We start from the raw sequence: 24,279 nt of genomic DNA on the forward strand, positions 1-24,279 counted from the left end.
TGCACGAGCATGCACAGCACCTTAACTGGAAGAATTTCTTTTTTGGTGACATGGTCTGCTGTGTATATGGTAAAAAGCATCTATGATTGTAGAGTTATTTTACAATAAAAAAATCAAGCGATTGGCAAAATATTGACGAATACAGTAGAGTGCACACACTAAAACTGTGAACATTAAATAGTACTAATTAGTACTATTTCATACAGAATCCTTTGTTTTCTATTGTTAAATTATCACTATTTAGTGCTTAAAATTAGTATTTGTTTCACGGACTTAGTGTGAGCACTGTACTATGGAAAAAGTTTAATTCAGAAAAATTAATCCTTATTTTGTGGCCTATTAAGTAACTACATGTTATTAGCTAAAGAATGCCCTTTCCTATAGTTTGGTATTATCTCAAAACCCTATATTGCCACCTTGAAATGATAGCTCAACGTTTTTATGCTTTTTACTAACAAAAACACTGAAAATTAAAGTATAATCCATAACTTTTACATTTTAAAAGCAAAACAAGAGACAATGTATAATTGAGTAAGTTTTTATTTATATTGCATTAGGGTGTTGTTGATTTTTCACCTTTGCTGATGTTCATTGTCACCTAAAACAGAAGATGCAAAATATGAACATCTGTGTAAAATTAAAACTGAAACCAGTAAACTTTATGGTTATTGCAAATAGCACACATCTGTAAATATGTAAATTTCCTATAAACATTCAATGTAAATTTTAATTTGTCTATGATGCTAAATAAAGTATGTAAGTTTGTTTTTTGTATGTATGTATGAATGTAAACAAACAATAAAAGTTTGAGATGCTGCTATAAATTTCAAATTTTAAGAGTTTGAGAAAAAAGTATTGGAACTTCTAAAAACACAAGTTAGACAAGAGTGGAAAATTTTATAATTTTACCAATCTTACCCCTAATTGACTATTTCAACATTAATATTTTATACTGAATTTTATAGCGGCAAACTGTTTGACCTCTTTCAAATTATGATAAGTTTAATTTTTAAGAAAAGCTTTAATGCCTCTTACAATTACGGATCCTTTCTATTTGTTTTTGGGCCCACTGTGGTAATTTTTATTCATAGTCTTTTGAATTTGCCTTTCGAAATTTTGTGCGTATGTTGGAATTTAAACTTTGTAAGTATGAGGCGAAATTAATTTTATTATTGTGTAAGATTTACTGTGTCTCTTACTGAGATAAGAATAAGGATTAGAGGTAATCAGCCACATGGCTTGATTTGCAACACACAAAACAAGGAGAAAGCTCAAAACGTAGCCTGAGAGAACAGATGAAAACAATTGCTGGTTTTCAATATTACTCACAAGAGAATGAAATAAAAGACATGGTAGCCATGTTAGATGATATACCCATTTCAATAAAGTTTGTCACCTGACAGCTGGTACAATGCTGATACTGCCAAGGATTATGGGTAGCTACATTTTACATGTAACTGCTTCATAACCGGCCAATGATAAACTTGGGATCTTTTACCAGCTAAAGTTTCTGTGAGCTGCCTCAAAACAATTTATATCAAAAGCTTTACTTATTGGTTATGAAGCGTTTCCAATGACCCTCACCAAACTCAGCCTTGTAGGTTTTTGGTGACTAATAATATTGAAATAAGTATATAACAAAAGACACTAATGATGAATCTTCTGTTAAATTCATCCAACATGGTGGCTGTTAAAACCATCAATACAGGGAATGCACTCAGGGAGCTAAAGAATGTCTGTTCTCATGCTACTCAACCAGTCAAAGTATTCTTTTTACTTTCACAAAGGGTTTGTAGTCTAAAAAGATTAGTAAAGTTAAGTAATAATACTAACCATATAGGCTGTAAAGATCTAAATGGCAACTTGTTCAGGCTTGCCTCCCTTGTGCTCAGATGTAGGCTGTGTGGGGAGAGGCTCATCCTTTGGTTCAACAATGCTGACTTGATCTGGAAGTGGTTTCTTGGGGCCAGTTTTGCCAGTTGGATCCCATGGCAACATAATTTTAACTTGAATACCAAGTACACCTGAAAAAAAACCCAGCAAATTTAATTTTACTGTTTTATGCTGTGACCTTGCTCTTTTAGTGCCATCAATAGCCAGAGCAAGAGTTATTGACTGTGCTTTTGACTGGTTGCTATGAAACCTTTTACAGTTAGGATGCAGGAGTTTATGTGACCTTCGAAAATTGCAGTAAGCATTAAAATCATGCAGCTTCTGACTTTGTACCCTTGTATTACAGAATGTGATGATTTCATAGAGTTCTTTGTAATTTTACTGAACAAAAAATTCATTTGTTTTAGACCAAAGCAATATTGTGCTTAGAACTATATAAAGTGGCCACATATTTTGGATTTGCAGTTATCCTCTTACTCTGCATGTTCAACTTCCTTTTATAACATGGGTTTCAGTTTCAAATAAAATTATTATTGGCATGTTATTAGAAGGTTGATAAATGTGTTCTCATCACAATTCTGATGAAGGCTATCAAATAGCCAAAACTTTATGCCTTATAAAATCTATGCATTCAAATCCATACATTTACAATTAAAATATAAATGTGTTCCGCTTTAATGCTCCCATATTTTAGCTCCCATTGTTTATAACACATCATAAAGACATGAAGCCCTCATATTTTTAAGACAATAATACTTTACCTTGTCTGAGGTACACATGTCTGACTGCAGTATCTACATAGTGTTTGGTTGGTTCACCAGCATGGATCATAAGACCATCAACGAATTTCATGGACTTGGCACGCTGTCCTCTTAATTTACCAGACACTACAACCTCGCATCCCTTGGCTCCACTTTCCATGATAAACCTAAGTACACCATAGCACGCCCTACAGAATGTTACAACCATGTTTATTAGAAGAGATATTGAAGAACTAAGAAATGTCACAATGCATAGGACTGTTATTGTCTAATGTTAATCGCATATCTTAAACCAATTATAGGATATGAGAGATAACACTTTACACAATGAAAGTGCTTGGATAAGGTACCATCTCATGGTACAGTATATGTGCACTATCACTTTTCACACTTATTCACACTATGAGTAGTTAAAAATTAAATGTCAGCATGATGATCTGAACAAGACCTTCACAGTGCATTTTGAATTGCTTACTATCAATCACTTGACTTTTTGAATTTGACTGGGGGGCAAACAAGCCGTTGACTGGGGGGCAACTGGCGGATGCTAAGTCAAAACATAACAAAATAAGTCCTCAAACTATTGTATTTGACTATTTTCACGACATCAAACCAGAAAACAAGAGATCAAAACAACCTCCAGGATTCTACAAGCCATCAAAAAAAGAGCTATTACCTGGAAGTGACGTCTATTGATAGCAACCTATAATGCTAAACATACCTTCTGACAGCCAATCCACCAATCAACTTGTACCTAAGGGATTCACACTGTGCAATAGCACACAGTCCCCTAGTGGCAACCTTCTCAGCATAGAGCTAGAAATAACAAAATGAGAATATTTTAACAAAAATCTGAGTAAACTCATTCAAAAGTCTTGTATTTTGAAAAAGCATGGCTTGGTTCATACAATTAAATTCTCACATTCTCGCAAACCAGTTATGCTGAACTGGGCATCTGTGCTTAAATATTGTCCTCAAATAAATAAAAACATGCAAAATGTAATCAGGTAGATAAAGGGCTTATCAATGACAAAAGGAGTCAGACTTCTTCAATTTTAACATGCAATGTTTTAAGAACATCTATTGATTTGGATACCCTGTTGTTTCTTTAATATATCCATCATTTTTCATTTACTTCTTCATTAAGGACCAACTTCAGAATACCTGGCCATGCACTTTGTTTAATAGTATAAATCAAGTCTTTTGAAAATGATGCAATAGAGCATTTTCACATAACATCACAGCGGCCATTATGGGGTACCAAAACAATACATTTTCTATCCTCTGGGAATTGAACTCTATTTTCATGCAAATACTGTGCAGAAAGTTTCTCTTGTTTATGGCTGCCTTCTCATATGAGTGAAAACGCTCTATACAAATAGAAGAACAATAGGGAATTAATGTGTGCATATCATTTGGCCAGGTATTCTGAAGTTGTATCTTCATTAATTTATGGTCTCTAAATTGTCTATACACTAGTCTTCGATATGAAGCATGGAACCATCTGCATGATCAAATAGGTCTTTGTGGATGCCAATCAAAGTGTTTCCATCACAATGATGTGAGGCACAAAGCTTTCGAGGGCACATGCCTATACAATGCTATTAAAACCTTTTGATTTATGTCCAACTAAATATTTCTTACATACTATATACATGTCATTAGATGGTTAACACAGATATTTGCAAATGTTATTTTATATGTAAAAATGGAACTGATTTTCACATCACACAATGATAATACTGAACCTCTACAGTTCCTTCTGCGAATCCAAAACGTTTCTGTACGACTGATGTCAATTCACGGATTCTTCGTCCTTTCTCTCCCAGGACATTTTGTGTGCGAGTGGCCAGGATAATGATCTCAGTCCTGATAGGAGTTACACGGACCTCAACACCACTGTAGCCATCTTCAGCCAGTTCACGAGTTAGGAACTCATTGAGTTCAGCTTTAAAGAGTCCATCGCTTACGAACTAAAATGCAGAAAATTTAGATTATTCAAGAGATCAATAAATCTATATTGGTAAATTCTGTTTATACTGATTTACATAATCATTATTTTTCATAACAGGGGCTTCGTAAATATTCTTTGAAGCAATATATATGCAAAAATAGATGGAAAACAGACAGTAGATGTATCTCGGTATACTATAGAATCCACAAAAATCTTCCCCTTAACAAGACCATCCTGAGTTGTTATATACTTTAATCACATAAATAGACATCCTACAATTTTCCTACATTCAATTATTGTGAAAATGTCTCAAGCAACGGGGTAAAATCCTAATGTTTCTACCTTTCTCTTCTTACTGATCTGGGTAGCCATGATGACTTTCGCCAAAGAGAACGATCCCAGATCACATAGCGCCCTTAGTTTTCAGTGTGCGCACGCGCAGTATGGAGATTGACCGCCATGATTGGAAGAAGTGCAACTCGTTGTGCTGCGAATCTATCAAGAATTTCTTCTTCTCATAGCTTACTGGTAATTACTTTCCAATTATTTTTCTGAAATAATCATATCTAGGTCTAATTATTTGTGTTTTCTCAAAGAGAGCAGCTGCAAAGCTTTGTAAATCAGGAACGAATGGAGTAAAAAGAGGTCAGTGTTGCACGTGCGCCTCAGTATTTTGACATGATATCTAGTGTATTTTACAAGTTTCTCTGATCTTTATTAAAACTTTCATTTATAGCATCTACGCTTTCAGCTACGCTGCAATCAAGGCTTGCCAAAGGCAGTATGCCTAATAGTTCATTGTGAGTATATTTAACACACACAACAAAGACATATCACACACAAGATGAATGACAGGGAGACTGGGACTAGCATGCTATTCAAATCAGCTGCACTGAAGACTACTATTGCATACTTTTTTATATTTATCACTTTTGTTATGACTAGTTATTTCAATCTGCTTATTATGATGTTTATTGTTTCAACTATAGTATTTGTAATATCGTATCATGTAGTTACCACGACAACCATTTGTCACCAACATTGTCATAGTTTACATTGACAAGTTAGTGATAATTACCAGTATATTATATTAAAAAATTGGTTATATCTTTGTGTAAAGGACACGACAGAGGACACAGTGTACATAATTCAATAGAAACTTATTGTAAATTTTGTTAGCTTTGTTCTATACTTCAGTTTTGGGTTCTCTGTTGCTAAGGGTTAGCCAGAATTTTGATGAAGTTCAGTGAAGGTCCGTGGAATTTCAAATTTTTGCATTGTTGAAATTTTGCATTCGTTACTTTACCATTGGTATTTGTGAATAATTAGACGTGCACTGATTCTTGGCTAACCCTCAGTACATTGTAAATGAATCTGTAATCAAGAAACAGAATTTGGAACTCGAAAATAGTGTATTATATAAAATGTTTTTTTTTTTAAATTTTCGTGGCTATTGAATTACATAAACTGTGTCCTCTACATGAAGTGAGAACCAACATTTTTTCTTCATGCATCTTTATTGATAGGTTTTGAATTATAACCATTTTTTACCCTTTTGTTAGTGTTGCAGTTCAAGAAAAGTATGGCAAATTCCTTTCAAAAAACTTTAGTGCTATTTCAGCAGCCTGTGAGTATTGGATGTTATGGTTCTTATAGGAGGCCTACTATTTAAATATTAGACCTTTATCTTGATAACTAATCTTTTACTGCAGGCCTCCATCATTCTATCTTTACTTCTCTGGACTTCCTCATTGTCATACCCAGGCCCTACTTATGAGCCAGATCTCTAGACTGTTAGCAGTCCCACTTTTCCCTTCAAACTCATAGTCTATCAGTAAGGGCAATAGTTTTTGGATTCCTGTGAACGTGCATAGATTGGAGATGATTAATGCTAAGTATTACTCGGCTCCAATCTCTGCGTGCCTCAGGAATCCCAAAACACTGGTTTTTACTTTGTCTGGAGGGGAAAGTCTGGGAATCAAATTCTATTTTCATTTGTTGAACATATGAATTTTTGCAAATGGAAGACATAAATAAGTTATTAGAAAGGTTGAGCCAGCATTGTATAGTATGACGATATCAGGAGATATTAAGATATCAGGTTGAATGAGTCACTGTAAGTGGTCTCTGGCTTTCAGTAAGGAAGACTTCCCCTTTTATGATCTCTCATGTATATTTTTTACTTATTGTTTTACTAACATTTTTACTAATTTTCCAGGTGATTCACCACAGGTTTTAGTAGAGCTATTGATACAAACTGGAATAAGTACTGATTTGCAAGAAGATGATGAAGAGATGTCTAGCGTTTCAGGAAAAAAAAAGCATAGGCGAAAGCAGAAATACTGACAAATTTTAATGTAAAAAGAATGACAAACAACATTAAATAATTGGATATGTTATAGACCTATGCATGGGCTGTATGTTTTTCTCCATTTTTATGGTTTCATATTCTGTATATTAAATGCAAAGATCGTTCAGATTTTTAAACATTTTTTTAAATAGCTTCCTTTTTGCTTTATTTGCCTCAACTGACATTATCACAATAAGTAAAGCAATGAATGAGCATTAAAAAAATGAAAGTTGTATAATTTTAAACCTAACTCTGTTTTCTTTTTGCGTTGCTAGTGTGTGTGTTTTTTTTTTTTGTTTGTTTGCTTCAAAGTGACTTAGGAAATAGGTAGTAAAAAATTTTGAAATTAAATATGAAAAAAAAGGTTTTTATGTCTTTTATGATGCATTGTTGTGTATTATGATTGGTATTTGTAGTTGGATGTCACAACAAGTTAACATAATATTCAGCTTTTAGGGTTTTGGAATCCCTTGTAATTCATTGTAATCATTTAACAATAAAAAAAACAGCCTTAATAATTATTTATTAGTAGTATTACATCATTTCTGGTCAACTTTGATAGTATTTCTCATCCAAGCTTAGCCTGTGTCGTGGAGGGAAATTAAGACTGAGCCAGGACTGAATCTAAGAATGCAACCAAGATTATTAATGGAAGGAAAAAGAGTGCTACTGCGTTTATCTTGGAAGAATTTTAACATCTGACCTTCCCTTATCATGTGCTGAAAAACACAGGTCCCCATGGACATATCATCCCTCTTCACCAACTAATTAATAAATAGTACCAGGGTTGGATCAAGGATTATCATAAGGATGGGGTTCATATGTTCAAAGGGCATCCATCTGTAAGAGATGCTAAATCAAAATTATCATGGGCTGCAGCCCACACAACCCTTCCTTTTCCCCAACCCTTACATTCCTGTGTGTTCTTGCAAATTGAGGGTTTTCCTTTTTTCCTCAGAGGGTGCTGGTGAGGAGAAAATGCACCCCCTCCCCTCCTTTGTGAAAAGAAAATGGTGTCTTTCTTAGAATTTTGAATAGGACGTACTTGCATGATGGTGTCATTTTGACTCCCACTACCAAGATGCTTCGCAAATTTTCTTTCTTATTTAAATTCGTATTCTCACGAGGATAGTAAGACAATTGGTGCTAATTAACTGAACAAAAGAAAGCGTGCAAGGGAGTCTGGTAGTAGAGGTCAATGACGCCATCATGCAAACGGGCTATTGGCATTCTAGAGGCCCAAGCTATTGGTGGATTTTTTAATTTTACTCTTCCCCTCTCCCCCCCCCCCCCCCCCCTGGAAAATCCTGGCTACACCCCTGCATAAAGTATAACAGGGAGAGGAGAGAGTGCTGGGTTTTACATGATTGGTGGTAACCTTGGGAGATCAAAGTACTTCACCTTGACATTACCAAGACAAAAGCCACCCCTTACTAAAACCAAAACAAGAAAATACAAAATCAATGATTTCGCAAAAACACATAATTTCTACTGCATATGTGACCTCAATAAAGCTTAAATTTTTCAAAAAGGGCGAAAATGAAGTCAAAACAAGACCCAAACAGGGTTTGTGCATGATATCACGCAAGGGTGATTCACTACTGGTGACGAGCGGTCAATACCCAGCGATTATGTTCCTTCTGCCAATCAACAGAGCTTCTATAGACACCACCTTCTATCCGCCTTCCTGTGTTCGAAGAACCGAATATAAATAGCAAACTCCTAGCTAAGGTTAGAATATTGTCTTATACTTAGCAGGAGGGAGAAAATTTTTTGAGATAAAAGTTGAGATAGAAAAGCCAAGATGATGTTGCGAGTAATGAGTCGAAGAGGAGCTTCCGTTTTGAGTCGTGTTAGAGTCATTCGATGTGTTTCAACGACAACTCCAACTCTAGTTCAAGAGGCAGACAAAAGCAATGAAAATAAGGTGAGTTTTACCTCATATTAGATCATTTTGTTTTCTAACACTAACTCGTTTGGAGGGCTGGACTCAATATGGAGGTTTAGTTACAAAAAACTTCGTAGATAACCGTACTGACTTCTGCTTTGTTTTTCTTTTCTTTTGATCCATCATAAATTAGGCTTTAATATATCTATGAATATTTCATAATTAATTTTAGACCAGGAAATAAAGTTCAAGGTTTGTTCCCTAGATTATCATTTATTTTAATATCCTGTAAACCTGAAAAAGAGAAAACGTAGGAACATTTTCTGGGTCATTGGACAACCATTCTAACGGGAAGCCATCTTGGAATTAACTCAAATTATATACTCTTGAAGCGAGACCGGCGTAGGCTAAATATGGATCTTAACGACTAACTTTCCGTATAAATAGACTCTAAAACTTCACAGTACATTATTTGAAAGTGTATGTGTGTGTTTTTCGCCCTTAATATAGCTTATTTTTGCAAATATATGCGAGTAGAGTTGTCGTGACTAAATATTGTTTGATACCCAACACCTTTTTTGACACCTTTTTGATGTCTGGGATTATCGCTCCATTAAGAATTCTAGAAAAATCTTCCATGTTGCAATATATATATATATAGAAGGTAATTGTAGCACGGTTTGTCGTAAAACAAGAGCAGTACAACACACTAAAACAATCTCTTGAAGATTTTTGCGATCTTGAGAACATTTCATCTCAAGAACATTTTGAGAAAATCTTATAGAAGATTTTTAGATAATACAAGGGAACACTCAATCGATCGAACGTGTCCAGCAGGGTCGGACGAAAATTAATTACACATTAGTTTGTTGTGTTTGGGAAAATATACTAATTATTAGGAGAAATGAGTTTGAGAATTCTTCAATATGAGTAGCCTGAAAATCTTGATTGATTTGGACCTTTTATAAGCTTATATATCTACATTATTTTATAACTTAGAAGTAATACAATTTTTTAAGTGTCAAAAGGTTTACTGGTACCAGTTTGTCTTTTGTTCTAACTAAACACATTGTAGAGCTAGCTAGAGCAAAGCTTCAGCCACCTACATGCATATTATGCCTCAGGCCTATTCTTGGGATGCATACCACATCATACTGTATAGTGGTCACCATGTTGGTTGACAATATGAAAACATTCCTCATTAGCAGTGGTACCATTAACTTTTGAAATAATAAGAGAAGATCATGAGCTGCCAGAAAGTCGTGGGACTAAGTGAACATTTTACAAATGACTAAGCTAATAATATGGTAGTTTAATGTGGCTGGACCTCCTCACGCTTGACCGCTACCTTCCACGTTTAAAACACTGGTGCATAAACGTGTTTTATCTGATTGCAAATCTTTTTTGCACATAAGTCACATAAAGATTGAATTAATGTTTGACGCAGTTTTTAATGAGATCGGACATCATAACACGTGATTATGATGAAATATTGGTTTTCGTTTAGAGAACAATTTAAGCCTTGCAGAGTGTTCAACACTAAAATGCTTTGTACCACATAATTATATACTAGATGCCTCCATTTGAAGGGATTTTTGAAAAAATCTATCTAGCTAATTATGAGATATTTGAGATTCTTTAGAAATAGTGCATAATTTACTTCAAAACTAAACAATGGATTTGATGCTGCCGAGATTAATATTTCAGAGCTATATATTCACAAAAGTCATTGCTCATTTAGTTTTACTCTGTATCTAGTTTTAAAAGGAACATTTTGAAGGTAATCGACTTATGCGATTTTGTGAAAACAAAATTCATGCGCATTTTTCATCGCAGTGTTCTAGTCAATCTTACAAGATCTTCCATCATTCTAAAATTCGTTGATAATTTGTCTCAAAACTATGCCAGGATGCAAATCAGAACTTAAACTAATATTACACAAAATTGCAAGACTATTGAACTCATTTAAAGCGATCTAAAGCGAATGAGAAATACAGAAAACATTGATCGTTTTCCAACAATTTGATGCTCTGGGAATTCTATTGTTTGCTAAATGATCATAACATCAAAGTCTTTCGCACCATGCACGGTCTCATCTCGCTTGGCTGCTTTAGCATTAGCTTCTCTTGTTAGGTCAACCAACATGGCAGCTGTATCATTGTTATTTATATTGCAAGAAATTTTGAGTCATGTGGTTGCACCTCAAGAATTGTGCATGCTTTCCCTCACACTTTCTAACTGGCAAAGTGTTTCTTCAGCAAAGTGTTTCTTCAGCAAAGTGTTTCTTCAGCCACCCACGCCTATGATGCATGCTTCTGATCACACTCAGTTCCACAAAGTCCTTTTTCCCAACCACCTACACCTGCAAGTAGGTCATGCTCGTTCTCACACTCTTTTCACGCTTTCATCACTTCCTGTACGACTCAATTGAGGACAGGAAGTTAGAGCTGTTATGGTTTGTAATTGGAATTTAGAAAAATTGTTTAGTATCTTCATAAGTGAGGATTTTGAGATTAATAATATAAGAAACGATATGGGACAGTAATTCACAGCGTTTCGAGGTCATGCTGACCTCATTATCAAGTGTGTTTAATGGAACTAAATCTTGACTATTTATAAACTAATTTTTGTTTCAGTAGCAGTAAAAAACCCAAGAAGTCATTAACCCCCTCATAGTGCAGGAGATAATCAATAAGAAACTTTTCTAACACCACATTATCATCATTATATTTTACTCTGTTATATAACAATGTATGCATTAATTCATATAGTGTAAAATCTCAGATATAAAACCTGGGCTTAGACTCTGTTTGTAAGGATGTTTTTGGTGGGTCTATACTTTGTAGGGGGGGAGGGGGTGGGGCTATACCTTGTAAGGGGGAAGGGAGGGGGTAGGCCTATACTTTGTAGGGGGAGGGGTGGGGCTTGTAACTTGAAGGGAAAAGAGTTTTGGATGAAGAAGAAACATTTATTTCTTTCTCTTATGCTCCAAGTTTGGCTCATCTCTGTACATTAGTAGACCTGCTTGTTGGTTCGTTATCTCCAGCCACTAAGCTTTCCTCTCTCAACAAAATAAACTTCTAAATCCTAATTAACCTTTCTGAAATTCACATAGAAACTGGTAATGACCTCATGCTGCACAGAATCATGGGAATGAATTTGGAGAGGTCTAATGGCAAGGCAGTTTAATCTTGTCCCAAATGCAGTTGCACAATCTCATGCTCTAGAAAGGCATTTCCAGTCTTGCTTTTAACTTCAGAAGGTCATATCAGGAGGTCCCTATATTTGCTATATGGGTACATGCCACCAAACAGGGTATGGTTTTCAGTGATCTGGAACAGGGTATATGAAATCGTGCTTGCTCTCTGGAACAGGGTATTTGAAATCACGCTCTCTCAATCTGGAACAATCTGGGTATCTATATTTTTCGCAAGTACCGGAACAGGGTTTTTAATATACAACAGGGTATGGTTTAATTTTCAGAGATTTTACTGGTACAGGGTCAGGGTTTAGAGTTCAGAGGGCTAGAGATACATCCCTACCCCAAAGGGGCAAGAGTACCCCCCTCCCCCCCCCCAAGGGAACTATCTACATGTGTGTGCTTTTAAGAGTAGTTTTAAAGAACCTGTGAAACAATTGCTAGTAGCATATCTATAATTCAGCAGTAATACATATTATTACTCTTTAATTGTTAATTAATAAGTGTCATATACCAGTATGAAAAAATAAATAGAAAAAAAGAAGAATATGAGAAGAATATGAGCAGAAGAGGAGAAAAGAGTACGAGAGACACAGAGAGAGATGAGGAAGGAACATTGTTGTCTATAATAGACTTTGCTATTTTATACCTGTACTAAACTATTTATGAACTAGAACAACATTTAACAACACAAAAACAAAATTGATTAGAGTGCACGCACTAAAACCGTGAACATGAAATAGTACTAATTAGTACTATTTCATGCAGAATCCTTTGTTTTCTATTGTTTAATTATCACTATTTAGTGCTAAAAATTAGTATTTCTTTCACGGATTTAGTGTGAGCACTATGACAAATAATAGCTATTTAGTGACTAATAGTTGCTATCACTCAACCAGAACATTCATTACACAAAGACTCAAATGGTCTATTTGTCTTTGTGTAATGAATGCCTTACTTTTTAATCATGCCAATATAGTATGCACATTTTGATGATGTTATACCATCTTGTTTCAGCATTTCAGGTTTACCAGCATTGATGCATTTATGGATTTTGTCAGTAAAAACAATCCCGGAGAGTCAGAGTTCCATCAAGCCGTCCACGAAGTGGTCACATCAATATGGGACGTCTTGTCTGAGAACCCTTACTACAACCAACACAACATTCTGGAGCGAATCGTAGAACCTGAGAGAGTGGTGATCTTTAGAGTACCATGGAGGGACGACAAAGGAAATATTAATGTCAATAAAGGTTATCGAGTGGAGTTCAATTCAACCATTGGTCCGTTCAAAGGTGGGCTGCGTTTTCACCCCTCTGTCAATCTTGGCATTTTAAAGTTCTTGGGTTTTGAACAGGTTTTTAAGAACAGTCTGACAACGCTTCCTCTAGGAGGAGGCAAGGGAGGATCTGACTTTGATCCTAAAGGAAAGAGCGACAACGAAGTGATGAATTTCTGCCAGTCATTCATGACGGAGTTACAACGTCATATTGGACCAAACACAGACGTCCCAGCTGGAGATATAGGCGTTGGAGGCCGAGAAATTGGTTACATGTTTGGCCAGTATAAACGAATACGTAACGAATTTACAGGCGTTTTGACGGGCAAAGCTCATGGATGGGGAGGCAGTCTTTTGAGACCTGAAGCTACTGGTTATGGCCTTGTGTACTTTACAGCTGAGATGTTGGCTACCAAGGGAGAAAGCTTGAAGGGGAAGACAGTCACTGTGTCTGGATCTGGTAACGTAGCACAGTTTGCAACAGAGAAAGTCAAGCAGATGGGTGGTAGAGTCGTTACACTGTCTGACTCCTCAGGAACTGTCTATGACCCAGATGGTATAGACAAAGAAAAACTAGCTTATGTGTCGGAATTAAAGAACGTCAAGAGAGGTCGAATCAGTGAGTACGCCTTGAAGTATGGCGTCAAGTTCTATGAAGGTAAAAGGCCTTGGTTCATTAAATGTGACATTGCACTTCCCTGCGCAACGCAGAATGAAGTAGACGAAGAAGACGCACAAACGCTAGTTGATAATGGTTGCACTTGTGTAGCCGAAGGAGCCAACATGCCAACTCTGCCAAAAGCGATAGAAATCTTCCAAAAAGCCAAGATCTTATATGGGCCTGGAAAAGCATCTAATGCAGGTGGTGTGGCTGTATCTGGATTAGAAATGAGCCAAAACAGTCTACGAAGTGCTTGGACACGCGAAGGTGTTGATGAGCGACTACACGACATCATGGAGAACATCCACAGCACTTGTGTCAAGTTTGGCACCTCGAAAGACGGCAGCTACGTCGACTACGTCAGAGGTGCTAATATTGGAGGCTTCATTAAGGTAGCCCAGTCCATGGTGGAACAGGGTGTGGTCTAATGACGGAACATATTCTTTAATTAGTATTACATATAAAATATGGTCTTAGTAAATGAAAATGAGGTAAGATATTCGATTGATTAGAAAATAGAAAATAGCGAAGAACTGTCTCTAATAAATAGTACGAATTACGAACTAGGTGCCTGAAAAGAATCTAAATAGATATTGTGTAGGAATTTGAGGACACTTTCTTACATGGTTTGAGCATACGGCTCAAAAACGTGATGACGAATGAATATTTTAAATATAGTTTTATAGCCTTTTCTCTGTGTAGGATTTTACATTCACTTTATAAACCAGAAAATGAATTGAAAGTTATGACACATGGAGTTTTTAAGTTAACAGGCGGAAAAAATTTCTGCATGGCAATGAAAAGTGAATACCAAGTTGTTCCTAGTATCTCGTTCTTAAAATGAGAGAAGCCTGGTAAAGACTCCAGGATCGATGTGATGTAAAATAGCCCAAGACAATAAATATAGGGTGCATTTATTAGCACTAATACTTTAATAATATCTAATATTATTTTTCGTATGAATTTGTTGTGTTTCCGTGTATTGGTTGAATTTGAGAATAAAAAAAGTGTTAAACATTGTGTGAATATTTTTTATCATATCTATTTGATATATATTAATTAATTTGTTATTGTATGACAAATTCTGTCTGTAATAAGCCTGACGCGTGATGACGTTTTACCCCCGACTCTATACCATATAGTTTTTAAAATTCTTTCATATTAAATTTTTTGAATTATGAATTCTCATCAAAAAAAATTCATAGCAATGTAGGATAATACTCATCATAAAGTTCGTGTTCTGGTATCGTGGCCCGTCGAGTTCTTTAAATTTGGATGCGCACGCAAACCTTGAGAAAAGTCTATTTGGCTCTGCTCGAAATCAGTGCTAGCTCGTGTTACTATGAAAAGTATACGTGGTTCGTTCAGGAACCAATACCTAAACACTTCTTCTTGTCCATGAACGTACTGTCTTGTTTACCTTCATGGTTTATTTGTTGAATCCGTCAAAGTTTTTCACACTACAGAATAAGACTAGTACTATAGTAGCCCCTCATAGGCAACCCGTTAAAAGTGAAGGAACACACGGGTTTTGACGGCAATGAATGGATCTTCCATCAGTTATGTTAGTTAATGGAAGTCGTTAGGCAATCTGTTTATAAAATAATATCAGGACTTCTGGACGGTGTTTAAAGGTAGACCTTGCACAGAGATGGAGCGATTTGAGAAGAGGGGGTGGCTGGGCGGTCACAACATTCTGGGGTCAACCTGAAAACATGCTCCCTTCCTTCTAGTAAACGACGGACTATCGTCCGAAACGTCAGTAAGTTTTTTCATAATTTCACGGTGTATAATTTACCTTTTTATCATTAGCTTCATTAGAAACACCGACGCAGCTCACACTTGTTTTTAGCTAGATATCTCTTTTAGTAAACAGCGAAATTTTAAAGTCAAGACCCAATTATAAACATTGGTTGCAATTTATATGATCTTTTTGCTGCGCAGTCTATGGTTGCCCATATATGTGAGAGTTTTAAAAATACCCAAAACTTGGAGGCGCTGGGCATTCCAGTCTTTGTAAAGTGAGGGTGTTAGGGTACATCCGGTATCATCCGGTCCCGCGCGCACATATTGCAATCACAGTAATAGTAGAGTGATTACTACACAACCTAATCTGCCAATTATCATTTTGTTTTGATCATTTCTCGCTGTTTTTTAATAACTTATCTGTATTCTAAGAGTAAAATCCCCTCCCTACATTGTTAAGCAACCGTTTATTTTAGAATATCAATTTGTAATCTTCATGATTCAGGTCGCTTTTAATGTCAATGTCAACCTTCTTGCTGCCTTCTTTAACGAGCTGTAGTTTTATCATAGGGGTTACAGACACGTCTCTCTGTTCCTTCGAGGGTTTCCTGTGGTTTTCGTGTTGTAGGCTGTAGTCTACTGTAATATGGATGGTGCTACCATGTTCGATCAGTTCTCGTTCATGCGCAGCTGCTAACTGGTCGACGACGCGTCGTTCAACCTGCATGAGCAGATGAAGGAGTAAACCTCGTTATCTTACTGGATAATGCTAATAAAGAGGTTTTCGTGAGAGTGGGAAGCGTACAGTATTTTCTTACTGCACGTACACGGTACGACCTGCTGTAACATTGAAATGGCTTCCATAAGAATGTTTATCGTTCGAGTGGGAAACGTACGGTAGGGTCTTCCTGTACGAGCACGGTACGACATGCGTAACATTGAAATGGCTTCCCATAAGAATGGTTATCGTATGAGTGGGAAACATAGAGTACGGTCTTACTGCACGCACACGGTAAGACATGCCGTAACATTGAAATGGCTTCCCATGCATTGCCTTCCGGTATTTCATCCAATCACCAGTAGTTACAGATACGGAAAGATACGGTACGACTACAGTACGCCTACGAATTTATCGTATCGTTCCCCACTCATACGAAATCCGCTCTAATCCTAATATTATTCAGAAGCCGGAATCCAGAGAGCTGTGACAATGATTGTGCGTAAAGAAAGGGTTACTATTGGGCTACCTGTGTGTGTAGATTAGTTTTTATCATAAAGGGATCCAAAGAATCAAAGAAAGTAAAAGAGGAGAGAGGAAGAGAGACGATTGCGAAGGAGGTTAGATCTTGAAAATAATGGAATCAATTGTCGCAGTCACAATATATTTGTTTCCATGCTGAACCCACCCCAACTCAAAATACTTGATCCATTACTTATTAGCAATTCCAAGGTTGTAAAAAAAAAAGGGGCCGAGTCCCCTAAAACAGCCCCACAATGCACTGCAATGCCAACTCGACCCAGTTTTCCCCTCGACATCGTAATGGCTAATAAAAAACTCACACGCACTACCACTACGTTTCTTACCTCGTGCTTAATAGAGCGAGCACCATAATATACATCATAGCCGTCAGCAAGAACATCCATCACTTCTCTGTCCCACGTGATGTGAATATCGTGACGTTTCAAGGCCTGAAAGAAACATGGAAGATCATAATAGGACGTTTGCATGATCGCGTCATTTGACTCCCACTACCAAGATGCTGCGCGAATTTTCTTTCTTTATTGAATTTGCATTTCCTCATGAGAATAGTAAGACAATTGGCGAGCAAAAGAAAGTGTGCAAGGAAGTCTGGTAGTAGAGGTCAATATTGTCCTATTGACATACCAAAAGCTAGTCTTACGATTATGACTAATACACCAACATCCTTTATCCATTCTGTAATTTATAAATGCATCCACCTCCGTATGATTTTTAATTATTAATAAGTATCAATTTATTGATGGTATGCATGCAATCCTAAAGAGAGTCAAACGACAAAGACTTGGCGGCCATGTTGGTGGAATTAACAATGGATGCTAATGAGAAATCTTTTGTTAAATGGCACCAGCATGGCCGTGATGACGTAACGTGCAAACCAAGAATTCCCCATTCATTGACGTCATAATCATCAGAGCACATCATTGGCTTCTTTAGTACATAGTTAAGCAACTTCTTCAGTTGTAAATAGTTAGAGTTACTCTATATTAATAAACTCTGAGTTATAGCTGAAGGAATATCATGTTTTGACACCTTAATGTTATTAGCCTAAACTCTGAGTTATAGCTGAAGGAATATTATGTTTTGACACCTTAACGTTATTAGCCTTTCATATTAGTGTGACTTACCGTTTTGCACCAATGTTCCAGCTCTCGTGAAACTAGCTGTAGGAGTTCAGTGCGAGAAAACGGCAAGAAGTAGACGATCTCGTTAATCCTGCCAAGAAATTCATCCCTTTGGAAATGACGCTAACGAATAAAACAATACAACATTAGATGAGAAGCATTCAAATCATTTATCTCACTTCACTGAGCAACAGGAGCGATTATACTTGAGTTTTCGTATGACAGTGAAAAGCTCAAGGCAAGACATAAGTCAAACCAATAACATTGCGGCAAAAAAAATCAGCCAATCAAAATTCTAGAAAACATCGTTTTTTTACAAGCATTTTGATTGGATATCAAAGCAACGAACTGACACGCTAAGTTTGGGTCAATTGTTTTGTGTCATTTCCTTACCGTGACCGTGTGACATGCTTTTGCATATGTATATTTATTAGAATAAAAAAAGACGGCACGCATGTCCATATACTGTGATATAAACACGCTGAGGGCTGTAGAGCAAGAGAGAAGTTATGAAGCAATACGAGGCGTAGACATCCGGCCGCAAGGAATTCCTTTTTTCGTTTACCTTTAAGATTGGTTGAACAACTTTTTCTTTGAATTTTCGGGATATTGTTACTTGTTCTGTTATTTCATTCTCTAAAATAAAAAATAAATCATCATTTTGATTTCTTTTGCACCTTTAGTTTAAATCTCTTGAGCTATGAATAACACTGAAACAACCACCATGTTCGGTTGATAGACTGTTGTTCTAACTGGAGAATCTATTGAGAAATGCTTTATCAACCAACATGGTGGCTATGATGTGTTCCAGAACTCTTTGTACTGAAACCAGAATTCCCAAGGGTTGGTTTGGTCTGAAGATTAGCCATATAGACCCCTTGCAGCACGTCGGAATGTGTCTCAATTTGGAGGACATAACAATAGGTTTTCAATTCTCAAGAGATCAGGACTCTATTGTTTAATCCTCCAATTGAGCTCCTTTGACGTCACATGCAAGGGGTCTATTCCAGCATGTTTTAACTTCGTTTCTTGGGGAAGTATGCATGCAATTATTTATAATACTAACTATCTTTTCTCATTAAAGCAGCCTCATGGGCTTCCTGTCGTAATTCCAGTGCATGGTTGGCGATTTCATTACTAGCAAGGTTTGACGTCATAACAAAAATGGCATCCTTACAATCTATTGTCTTTCCTTTGCCATCTGTTAGTCTCCCCTATAAAAAAGGTTTACACATACAGTAAGAAACCTCTATAAAGCGGGCCCTTTATTGAGTGGACAGCTGATCATGGGTGCCAACATGTTCTTCCCACATATTTATAGTAACACAAACCTCTATTTTGGGACACATTTATTAAGCAGACACCAGGTAAGGTCCTGAAGTTGTGGGCTCAACATAGATACCACTGCAGTTTATATATGATGAATAACTTGGAAGTCAGTTAAGTTATGACTAGTAGGGGTGGGGTGGGGTTGGTAGTGGGGTCAAATGGTGTTGGGTGGGGTGGATGAGAGAGATTAAGATGGCTTTTCCCTACCTCATCAAATAACTGCAACATAACAGTAAGCACATCTGGATGGGCCTTATCAACCTAAAACACCAAATAACTTATTAAAGAACTAGTCAACCATGATGATTGTGAGCCAGAAACACTATAGGTTATTTTATCTGTGTCAAAAATATCTTCAAATCCCTTTACCTCATCAAACAGAACCACAGCATCAGGGCATTCTTGGAGTCTTTTAGTCAATTGTCCCCCCTGATCATGTCCTATGTAACCAGGGGGGGAACCAATCATTTTAGCTACTTCATGTTTTTCTTGGTATTCTGACATATCAAGACGAATAAACCCCTGAAACATTATGATATTTATTAATAGAAAGAAGTGATTTCAAATCGATATTCAATTACAATTTATTATTTGGGAAGCACGGGTGGCGTGCGCTGCTAATGCGCTGCCTCTCACCAATGCGGCCCGAGTTCGAGTCCTGCTGATCTCAATGTCGTATGTGAGTAGAGTTGTTTGTTGGTTCTCTCCTGTGCTTCGAGGGTTTTTCTCCGGGTTCTCCGGTTTTCCTCCCTCCTCATAAATGAACTCCTAAATCCTAATTTGATCTTTGGGCTTTCACTTAGTTTGGAGCCTAGCTCTGTTGTGATTGTCCCACGCTGTGATACGGCAGCGAAAAGCTTTGTACCTCTAATCCCCATTATCTTGTGACCCCAAAAGGAAATAAACATTTTGAAAAAGAAATTTGATTTGTAAAGGACTATCTGAGATGAGATTAAGTATCAAAAACTAATGGGAGGAAAGTATAATATTTGTACAAAAGTGTAAAACATACCTTTTTGTTGCCTTTGTGAATATAGTTGGCTATTTGCTTAGCAAGCTCTGTTTTTCCTAAACATGGGATAGACAAAGTAAGCATAAGAGTCTTTGTTGAAGGTGAAATAACAGTTGGGCTACCTGTGTCCAGTTAGTGACATGTGAAAGAGTAAGTCGTGCAATTTATTTTAAAGCAGTTGAGTTGCCCGTCTCCTATACAGCTGATATTAACGTTGTCACGCAACGCTCTCCCCCCCCAAAAAAAACAAATCTCTCAATATTCTGTGAAGGGTTTTTAAGTCCTAGCCTTCTCTCCCAGTCAAAGTTCTGTTCCCTACTCTATGAAATGCTATAACAAATTATCCTTTATTTGCTGCAGTGACCAGCTAAGATAGTTTACATACCAATCCCTGAAGAACCCAAAAACAAAAAAGTAAGGGGATGTTCTGCATCATGCCATCCATTTTCCTTCCTGCGAATGGCTGTGAAGGTAGCACAATCAAAAATGTTAATTAATGTGACATCTTTGTTATATCTGGCAACTTTAGTGTAGTGGGGTTTTGTGCACCGGGAGGTTAATGTACTATCTTTCTGCCAAATACAAATGTGTAGGTATTTCATGATCATGGTTAGAGTTTCCTGCCCTATCCACAGGAATCTCACATGAGAGAATAAAATTTCAAGATGCAAAACAGTAACTTGTAATCATATTCAAATTCAAGTCAAGTTCAAGTTTACTCACACACAATACATACAATTATAATTACAAAATTAAATTACATGTTTATATATATATATATATATATACTTGATAAATAAATAGTCAAAAATATTATATGTATGTGCGGCTGTTGAAGTAGTATGAACTTTCGAGTCAACAGAAAGAAAATTAAACTATCAAATAAATAGAAAATAGTCTAATAATGACACAGGAAAGGAAGTATACAGTGTTTAGTCTTAGTTTAGTTTAGTCACAACTCACCTCCAGCAACAGTCAATATAGGTCCTTCCTGTCCAACAATGTGTTCTTTGATTCTTTTCTCAAGAGGATAACGCCTTCTCTCTTCAGCTTCTTTTCTCTTTTTTTCTTCTACAAACTGCCAGATAATCAATTAAAATCAAAATCTTATTTGAAATATAGCAAAGAATGTGATCCCAAAATGATAGTGTAATGGCTAATAGGACACCAACATTGTATTGATAACCTATTAATATTTTACCAAAACCCTACTAACGTTGATTATAGGGTGCGTTCTTCAGTTTTACCATTTTTTAAAGGCTTTATGCCTGAACCTTACTAAAGATGTTGAAATTAATGAATATACTATTTCTAATAATATTATCGTTAATATTAATTAATATTTTTAAAAAACATGAGAGGCCTGATCAATGATTTTATTACCTTGGTAGTATATTCATTGATAATGTTTATAATAGATTGTTCTCTTGTGTAGCTTATAGCATTATGACCAGTGTCATCCTTTATAGTTGGATCAGCACCTACAAACATGTCCAAAAGCAAAACCAAAAACTCAAAAGAGCCTTAGATAATCTTATTTTTTTAACTTGTTCCTAACAACGATACAAAAATTCATAGGAAAAAAATTAAGTATAACTCATAAGTGCCTATTGTCCCAGTCCGAGCCCTGTTCTCTGCCATCATATGCACTATATTACTGCAATATGTGTCATATATTATACCTGCATTAAGAAGAAGCTGAACACATTCATAACTATCTGCTAGGGCTGCATAATGTAGAGGAGTGAAGCCTGAGAAGTTAGCTCCTTTGTTTAGTCTTTCACTGAAAGTGTTTTCTCTCTCCAGTATAACTGTAGTACAAACAGATGTGCGGTACATAAACAAGTTATGCAGTCATGAGACTGAGCCGGAGGAGGAGAAGAATGACAAAGACAATCAAGGAGGTGAAGGAGGATGAATGATGATGATAGAATTTTTTAGTGTGGTGCTAAAACTTGCATTCCATATTCATCATATGAATTATTATCCTCTTCAAACAGTGGTCAAATTCACATTTCCCAGTACCTTCTTGAAAGGTAACTACTGTGCCTGTGCATTGGAGCAAGAATGGCAGTAATCCCTGCAATAACAGAGACATGTAAATGATATTGTCCAAGATGTTAAAAAAGGTCTCTATCATTGCAAGGTCACTGTCATTCTTGCTTCGATGCACATTCACAGTTACCTTTAAGATGGCACAGGGAACTGTGAAGGGGACTGTATATTGATGCACCCAAACTTTGAAAAAGGAAGTACCTTCATATGTTCCCCTTTGTTTCTTCTGTGCTACTTTGAATGCACTACTAAACTCTTCTAGTGTATTAGGATCTGCTCCAGCTTCAAGGAGTAGTTGAAGAGCCCTAAAGTCAATGAAGTGAATATGTACAGCTTTACACAATGGATAAGTAGACACTACATGATAAGCAATATAGCAGAAGCTATTGAAGAACTACATGGCAAAACACTAAATCAAATGTGTATCAAGTTTATGTATACCTATCACTTCCATTAATTGCTGCCACATGTATAGGAGCCCAACCAAGTGAATGTTTTTGATTGACATCATGTCCTTGCTTTAATAACCTAGAAAAACAAGCACCAAACCTTGTGATTAATTGTGGGTCTTGTACTTAGTCATTCAAGAAATGGATATTGAGAGATGAATGTCTCTGTACTGTGAATATAAACACACTGGTAACTGTAAAGCACGAAAGAAGCAAGTTTAGGAACACTACTACTACTACAACTGCTGCTACTACGTACTACTACTGCTGCTACTACTACTACTACTGCTGCTATTGCTACTGCTGCTGCTACTACTACTGCTACTGCTACTGCTTTTGCTACTGCTACTGCTTTTGCTACTGCTACTGCTACTGCTACTATCCCTGCTACTACTAATGTTACTGCTACTGCTTCTACGACAACTATACGTCTGCTGCTGCTTCTACTACTACAGTTGCTGCTGATTATAATGGCAAGGATGTTGACAACAATATCACAAACACATGTAACTGGACCTTTCTAATTCCAAGACATTATTATCCTTGGTAGATCTACATAGTTTCTGTATTACATCTGTTGATACAAGATCAAAAAATACATGTATGTATTAGAACTCAATAAATCATGATCAACATTAGCCATGGTGCTAAAACACTGAACAACAGGGCTCCAGCCATTTCAGTGTTACCAAAAAACTCCACATATCCCCCTCCAAGTTCCACAGTGCCTGCACGTTAATCGATGACTATGGTGTTATGGTTATACAAACACGATGAGCACAAATGACAATAACAGCAGATTGGCAAGGTGTCGCAGGGTGATTATTCATGTCGTCTTGAAAGTTATAAGAGAATTTCCCAGTGTGTAGACACGCGTCCAAAACATCGCGTCTGATGCAATCATTCACTCAAATTTCTTTAAAAAACATTGTACAAAAAAGGTGTTAAAATTGTACAGATTTTCTATAACTAAAGCGAGCAATTCATTCATAACGTGCTATCATTATAATATTGTAAAAAAAATATTAAAAAGGGTGAACAATTCTGGAGAGAATATCAAACATTACTTGTAGCGTAGCAAAGAGCGACTCCAGCACTCAGACAGCACCCACCAACTCCAAACAATAACCTCCACTGTCCATCTCTTTTACTTAAAATACCAAGCGGCTTCCATGCTACAGCTCTCGTACTTGTTAATCGTAGCAATAATATAGCTTTTCTTTTTATTATAGAGCTGTTATTTACAAATATATGACGACCAAACCTGCAAAACGACAAAAACACGGCAGCCATTTTGAAATGGAAAACGAGTAGGACTGGGG

General features: G+C 36.5%; 4 protein-coding genes across 4 annotated transcripts; 2 read left to right on the forward strand and 2 right to left on the reverse strand.

Annotated features, from left to right (window-relative positions):
• Window positions 1-522: 522 nt before the first annotated feature.
• Window positions 523-5,009, reverse strand: LOC116301252 (small ribosomal subunit protein uS3). The gene is made up of 6 exons (XM_031710288.1): window positions 4,951-5,009; window positions 4,403-4,627; window positions 3,376-3,470; window positions 2,655-2,842; window positions 1,834-2,024; window positions 523-598 (listed from the first exon to the last, which is right to left on the reverse strand). Exons 1-5 carry the CDS (start codon window positions 4,978-4,980, stop codon window positions 1,852-1,854), a joined length of 711 nt encoding a protein of 236 aa, XP_031566148.1. The 5' UTR covers window positions 4,981-5,009; the 3' UTR covers window positions 523-598; window positions 1,834-1,851.
• On the forward strand, window positions 4,927-7,481 carry LOC116301254 (uncharacterized). The gene is made up of 5 exons (XM_031710290.2): window positions 4,927-5,136; window positions 5,205-5,253; window positions 5,345-5,408; window positions 6,171-6,235; window positions 6,827-7,481. The coding sequence occupies exons 1-5, from the start codon at window positions 5,068-5,070 to the stop codon at window positions 6,952-6,954; spliced, it is 375 nt and encodes a 124-aa protein (XP_031566150.1). The 5' UTR covers window positions 4,927-5,067; the 3' UTR covers window positions 6,955-7,481.
• A 1,124-nt stretch (window positions 7,482-8,605) lies between these two features.
• Window positions 8,606-15,004, forward strand: LOC116301251 (uncharacterized). Its single transcript, XM_031710287.2, has 2 exons — window positions 8,606-8,885; window positions 13,063-15,004. Exons 1-2 carry the CDS (start codon window positions 8,763-8,765, stop codon window positions 14,410-14,412), a joined length of 1,473 nt encoding a protein of 490 aa, XP_031566147.1. The 5' UTR covers window positions 8,606-8,762; the 3' UTR covers window positions 14,413-15,004.
• A 758-nt stretch (window positions 15,005-15,762) lies between these two features.
• On the reverse strand, window positions 15,763-24,250 carry LOC116301217 (mitochondrial disaggregase). The gene is made up of 16 exons (XM_031710238.2): window positions 24,025-24,250; window positions 23,474-23,531; window positions 22,950-23,036; window positions 22,710-22,813; window positions 22,136-22,264; window positions 21,837-21,934; window positions 21,417-21,531; window positions 20,839-20,916; window positions 20,454-20,509; window positions 19,811-19,963; window positions 19,649-19,702; window positions 19,179-19,326; window positions 18,678-18,748; window positions 18,116-18,235; window positions 17,315-17,419; window positions 15,763-16,451 (listed from the first exon to the last, which is right to left on the reverse strand). The coding sequence occupies exons 1-16, from the start codon at window positions 24,248-24,250 to the stop codon at window positions 16,203-16,205; spliced, it is 1,851 nt and encodes a 616-aa protein (XP_031566098.2). The 3' UTR covers window positions 15,763-16,202.
• Between the last annotated feature and the right edge of the window lie 29 nt (window positions 24,251-24,279).

This window comes from Actinia tenebrosa, unplaced genomic scaffold (assembly GCF_029948245.1).
Source record: "Actinia tenebrosa isolate PJP-AT-01 unplaced genomic scaffold, QUT_ActTen_1.0 PGA_scaffold7__59_contigs__length_16204524, whole genome shotgun sequence".
NCBI lineage: Eukaryota > Metazoa > Cnidaria > Anthozoa > Actiniaria > Actiniidae > Actinia > Actinia tenebrosa.